Below are 6,413 nucleotides of genomic sequence, written 5' to 3'. Positions count from 1 at the left end.
ATGAATATAAGTTAATATCAGTGGCATACAATGATGCATCAGATTTATATATATTTTTAAAGTAGCTTAATGAGGCCAATAACTGATTCATTTAATGATATGCAAATGCGGCCACGGCTACTTTTTTCCAGAAAAAGCTCACGAGCTGTGCAATAACCCAATCATAACTGTTGAGATAACCAGGGGCAGACTGGCCATAAGGAGAACCGGGACTGTTCCCGATGGGTCGGCCACGAAACGGGGCCGAATGTGTGGCCATCACCGCTGTCAAGAAAGAACGAAAGATGAAAATTATGAAAATGAAATGTGCTTCACTTGGCGGTCTCGTAGAGATGCTTTTGAACCGGTTCTTTTCTGTGAACGGTTGAATCGATTCACCAAATAAGACTCAGAATCGTTTGGAATCAAATCGACTCGAAATTAGATTAGAACCGGCGCTAACATGATCCTAGAACTTGCGATGTCAGCTTTTGCTAACGTTTCGCAATTTACCGCTTCATGTTCTCAATCCTTAAAGGTGCTGTAAGCAATTTTAGCATTCTGAAGCTTTCTCGTGACTGATCCGTTGAATTAGCCACGCCCCTCTTCCCAAAACTCCGCCCACCAAATATTTTTGAGACCAAAACTGAGCAAAAGAGCAACGTTATTTATTCCTGTGGCTGTCAAATTTACCAGTGGCACAATAGCGCCCTCAACTGGCAAACATTCTGAATCACAGCCTCAACGTTCCGCTGACAATAGTGTGACAATAGTCAAGAGATTTGTGCGCTAATTAACTAATAAATATATAACAAATAAAATGAACTGTTCACTAATTCAGAATGAACCAGTTCAAATATATACGATTCACCAATTCACATACAGTATTTACTACATAGGATTGAGAAGTGCAATTAATTTTAGTGAAGCAATTTGTTCGGACAGTTCACGTAAAAGTCTAAACTAGCCGCTAACATGCCGTTCATTATGTTCACATGCAAATGAGCTTGAGATTCGCCGGTGGTGGTGAACCTCCAGCAAACCTTTGGCAACAATGGACAATTTTGCAGCAAAGCTCGTTTGCACGTGACAACGATCTGTGGTGAACGTGCAGCTTAGCACCACCCCCATTCGGCACCCGTTTCGCTGGAGGGCCCACTGGGAAAAGTCCCGGTTCACCCTATGGCCAGTTCACCCCTGGTTATCGCAACAGTTTTGATCGGGCAAATTTGCAGTGAACTCTTAATTTTTGCAAGGGTGGTTACAAGCAAATTAAGCAGTTAGCATAATTGTTGCTGTTTCACACCTTTTTGGAACTAGGGCGTTTTCTAGTTTAATTTAGTATGCACTTGTGTGTTGTTAGTATGCACTTGTGTGTTGTTAGTATGCACTTGTGTGTTGTTATTATGCACTTTTGTGTCCTTAGTGCGCCCTTGTGTGTCGTTAGTGCGCCCTTGTGTGTCGTTAGTGCACCCTTGTGTGTCGTTAGTGCGCACTTGTGTGTCGTTAGTGCGCCCTTGTGTGTCGTTAGTATGCCCATGCGTCATTAGTGCGCCCTTGTGCATTAGTGTGCACTTGTGTGTCGTTAGTATGCCCGTGCATCATTAGTGCGCCCTTGTGCATTAGTGTGCACTTGTGTGTCATTAGTGCGCCCTTGTGTGTCCTTAGTGCGCCCTTGTGTGTCGTTAGTATGCCCGTGCGTCATTAGTGCGCCCTTGTGCATTAGTGTGCACTTGTGTGTCATTAGTGCGCCCTTGTGTGTCATTAGTGCGCCCTTGTGCATTAGTGCGCCCTTGTGTGTCGTTAGTATGCCCTTGTGTGTCATTAGTATGCCCTTGTGCATTAGTGCGCCCTTGTGTGTTATTAGTGCGCCCTTGTGTGTCGTTAGTATGCCCTTGTGTGTCGTTAGTATGCCCTTGTGTGTCATTAGTGCGCCCTTGTGCATTAGTGTGCACTTGTGTGTCATTAGTGCGCCCTTGTGTGTCATTAGTGCGCCCTTGTGCATTAGTGTGCACTTGTGTGTCATTAGTGCGCACTTGTGTGTCATTAGTGCGCCCTTGTGTGTCATTAGTGTGCCCTTGTGCATTAGTGTGCACTTGTGTGTCATTAGTGCGTCATTGCATTGTGTGTCATTAGTGCGCTCTTGTGTGTCATTAGTGCGCCTCTTGTGCATTAGTGTGCACTTGTGTGTCATTAGCTCTTGTGCATTAGTATGCACTTGTGTGTCATTAGTGCACCCTTGTGTGTCATTAGTGCCTCTTGTGCATTAGTGTGCACTTGTGTGTCATTAGTGCCTCTTGTGTTGTTATTATGCCCTTGTGTGTCATTAGTGTGCACTTGTGTGTCATTAGTGCCTTTGTGTTGTTATTATGCCCTTGTGTGTCATTAGTGTGCACTTGTGTGTCATTAGTGCTCCTTGTGTTGTTATTATGCCCTTGTGTGTCATTAGTGTGCACTTGTGTGTCATTAGTGCCCTTGTGTTGTTATTATGCCCTTGTGTGTCATTAGTGCTCCTTGTGTTGTTATTATGCCCTTGTGTGTCATTAGTGTGCACTTGTGTGTCATTAGTGCCCTTGTGTTGTTATTATGCCCTTGTGTGTCATTAGTGTGCACTTGTGTGTCATTAGTGCTCTTGTGCATTAGTGTGCACTTGTGTGTCATTAGTGCACTTGTGTGTCATTAGTGCGCCTTGTGTGTCATTAGTGCGCCCTTGTGCATTAGTGTGCACTTGTGTGTCATTAGTGCGCACTTGTGTGTCATTAGTGCACCCTTGTGTGTCATTAGTGCGCCCTTGTGCATTAGTGTGCACTTGTGTGTCATTAGTATGCCCTTGTGTGTCATTAGTGTGCACTTGTGTGTCATTAGTGCGCCCTTGTGTTGTTATTATGCCCTTGTGTGTCATTAGTGTGCACTTGTGTGTCATTAGTGCCCTTGTGTTGTTATTATGCCCTTGTGTGTCATTAGTGTGCACTTGTGTGTCATTAGTGCTCTTGTGTTGTTATTATGCCCTTGTGTGTCATTAGTGTGCACTTGTGTGTCATTAGTGCCCTTGTGTTGTTATTATGCCCTTGTGTGTCATTAGTGTGCACTTGTGTGTCATTAGTGCACTTGTGTTGTCATTATTATGCCCTTGTGTTGTCATTAGTGTGTCATTATGCCCTTGTGTGTCATTAGTGTGCACTTGTGTGTCATTAGTGCTCTTGTGTTGTTATTATGCCCTTGTGTGTCATTAGTGTGCACTTGTGTGTCATTAGTGCTTGCCCTTGTGTGTCATTAGTGTGCACTTGTGTGTCATTAGTGCTCTTGTGTTGTTATTATGCCCTTGTGTGTCATTAGTGCCCTTGTGTTGTTATTATGCCCTTGTGTGTCATTAGTGTGCACTTGTGTGTCATTAGTGCGCACTTGTGTGTCATTAGTGCTGCCCTTGTGTGTCATTAGTGCGCCCTTGTGCATTAGTGTGCACTTGTGTGTCATTAGTGCGCACTTGTGTGTCATTAGTCGCCCTTGTGTGTCATTAGTGCGCCCTTGTGCATTAGTGTGCACTTGTGTGTCATTAGTGCGCACTTGTGTGTCATTAGTGCACCCTTGTGTGTCATTAGTGCGCCCTTGTGCATTAGTGTGCACTTGTGTGTCATTAGTGCGCCCTTGTGTTGTTATTATGCCCTTGTGTGTCATTAGTGTGCACTTGTGTGTCATTAGTGCGCCCTTGTGTTGTTATTATGCCCTTGTGTGTCATTAGTGTGCACTTGTGTGTCATTAGTGCGCCCTTGTGTTGTTATTATGCCCTTGTGTGTCATTAGTGTGCACTTGTGTGTCATTAGTGCGCCCTTGTGTTGTTATTATGCCCTTGTGTGTCATTAGTGTGCACTTGTGTGTCATTAGTGCGCCCTTGTGTTGTTATTATGCCCTTGTGTGTCATTAGTGTGCACTTGTGTGTCATTAGTGCGCCCTTGTGTTGTTATTATGCCCTTGTGTGTCATTAGTGCGCCCTTGTGTTGTTATTATGCCCTTGTGTGTCATTAGTGCGCCCTTGTGCATTAGTGTGCACTTGTGTGTCATTAGTGCGCACTTGTGTGTCATTAGTGCGCACTTGTGTGTCATTAGTGCACCCTTGTGTGTCATTAGTGCGCCCTTGTGCATTAGTGTGCACTTGTGTGTCATTAGTGCGCCCTTGTGTTGTTATTATGCCCTTGTGTGTCATTAGTGTGCACTTGTGTGTCATTAGTGCGCCCTTGTGTTGTTATTATGCCCTTGTGTGTCATTAGTGTGCACTTGTGTGTCATTAGTCGCCCTTGTGTTGTTATTATGCCCTTGTGTGTCATTAGTGTGCACTTGTGTGTCATTAGTCGCCCTTGTGTTGTTATTATGCCCTTGTGTGTCATTAGTGTGCACTTGTGTGTCATTAGTCGCCCTTGTGTTGTTATTATGCCCTTGTGTGTCATTAGTGTGCACTTGTGTGTCATTAGTGCCCTTGTGTTGTTATTATGCCCTTGTGTGTCATTAGTGCCCTTGTGTTGTTATTATGCCCTTGTGTGTCATTAGTGTGCACTTGTGTGTCATTAGTGCCCTTGTGTTGTTATTATGCCCTTGTGTGTCATTAGTGTGCACTTGTGTGTCATTAGTGCGCCTTGTGTTGTTATTATGCCCTTGTGTGTCATTAGTGTGCACTTGTGTGTCATTAGTGCCCTTGTGTTGTTATTATGCCCTTGTGTGTCATTAGTGCCCCTTGTGTTGTTATTATGCCCTTGTGTGTCATTAGTGCCCTTGTGTTGTTATTATGCCCTTGTGTGTCATTAGTGTGCACTTGTGTGTCATTAGTCGCCCTTGTGTTGTTATTATGCCCTTGTGTGTCATTAGTGTGCACTTGTGTGTCATTAGTGTGCCCTTGTGTTGTTATTATGCCCTTGTGTGTCATTAGTGCGCCCTTGTGTTGTTATTATGCCCTTGTGTGTCATTAGTGTGCACTTGTGTGTCATTAGTGCGCACTTGTGTGTCATTAGTGCGCCCTTGTGTTGTTATTATGCCCTTGTGTGTCATTAGTGCGCCCTTGTGTTGTTATTATGCCCTTGTGTGTCATTAGTGCGCCCTTGTGTTGTTATTATGCCCTTGTGTGTCATTAGTGCGCCCTTGTGTTGTTATTATGCCCTTGTGTGTCATTAGTGCGCCCTTGTGTTGTTATTATGCCCTTGTGTGTCATTAGTGTGCACTTGTGTGTCATTAGTGCGCACTTGTGTGTCATTAGTGCGCCCTTGTGTGTCATTAGTGCGCCCTTGTGCATTAGTGTGCACTTGTGTGTCATTAGTGCGCACTTGTGTGTCATTAGTGCGCCCTTGTGTGTCATTAGTGCGCCCTTGTGCATTAGTGTGCACTTGTGTGTCATTAGTGCGCACTTGTGTGTCATTAGTGCACCCTTGTGTGTCATTAGTGCGCCCTTGTGCATTAGTGTGCACTTGTGTGTCATTAGTGCGCCCTTGTGTTGTTATTATGCCCTTGTGTGTCATTAGTGTGCACTTGTGTGTCATTAGTGCGCACTTGTGTGTCATTAGTGCGCCCTTGTGTGTCATTAGTGCGCCCTTGTGCATTAGTGTGCACTTGTGTGTCATTAGTGCGCACTTGTGTGTCATTAGTGCGCCCTTGTGTGTCATTAGTGCGCCCTTGTGCATTAGTGTGCACTTGTGTGTCATTAGTGCGCACTTGTGTGTCATTAGTGCGCCCTTGTGTGTCATTAGTGCGCCCTTGTGCATTAGTGTGCACTTGTGTGTCATTAGTGCGCCCTTGTGTTGTTATTATGCCCTTGTGTGTCATTAGTGCGCCCTTGTGTGTCATTAGTGCGCCCTTGTGTGTCATTAGTGCGCACTTGTGTGTCATTAGTGCGCCCTTGTGTGTCATTAGTGCGCCCTTGTGCATTAGTGTGCACTTGTGTGTCATTAGTGCGCCCTTGTGTTGTTATTATGCCCTTGTGTGTCATTAGCAACTTTTTTGATAGTAACGTGTAATGTAGCATTTTTAAAAGAAGCCTGTAGCTTGGGAAACACTTTCAAAGTTTGCTCTATATGTGATGAAGGACCCCGTGTGCAGTTTAAAGAAACAAAAACACACATGAAACATATATGGATAAATCAGAGATTTATTTAAATAGCTGGTGACATCATAATCAAACTGTCAGCTTGAGGAGCCACTTCACATCTTTTTGCTCTTCCTGATCATTGTGGTTCCTCCGACTGTCAGAGTCTGAAAAGTGAACAAAGATGATATTAGCAGTACAAACGCTGGCATTTCAAAGATGGCCGTAGAGGAGCACATACTGCATGGCCTGTTAGTGTTAGTTGGTGTACTGTAACTCCTTAAACTTAGTACAAACCTCAACCATCTCTCCTCCTCTGATCTCCTGGATGTGAGAGAATCGATCTGTCTGACACACCAGCTTTCCTCCG

General features: G+C 44.5%; 1 protein-coding gene across 1 annotated transcript in view; it reads right to left on the bottom strand.

Annotated features, from left to right (window-relative positions):
* Positions 1-6,090: 6,090 nt before the first annotated feature.
* Positions 6,091-6,413, bottom strand: part of LOC127658383 (fatty acid-binding protein 10-A, liver basic-like) — a 1,005-nt gene continuing 682 nt past the window's right edge. The window contains exons 3-4 of the mRNA XM_052147654.1: positions 6,341-6,413; positions 6,091-6,210 (exon numbers count right to left, since the gene is read on the bottom strand). The exon at positions 6,341-6,413 is cut by the window's right edge and continues 17 nt beyond it. Of these exons, the coding sequence (XP_052003614.1) occupies positions 6,160-6,210; positions 6,341-6,413 (124 nt within the window). The 3' untranslated portion in view covers positions 6,091-6,159. The remainder of the gene's footprint in view (positions 6,211-6,340) is intronic.

Source organism: Xyrauchen texanus, chromosome 17 (genome assembly GCF_025860055.1).
Source record: "Xyrauchen texanus isolate HMW12.3.18 chromosome 17, RBS_HiC_50CHRs, whole genome shotgun sequence".
NCBI classification, from domain to species: Eukaryota; Metazoa; Chordata; class Actinopteri; order Cypriniformes; family Catostomidae; genus Xyrauchen; species Xyrauchen texanus.
This window is presented reverse-complemented; position numbering and strand designations above follow the sequence as displayed.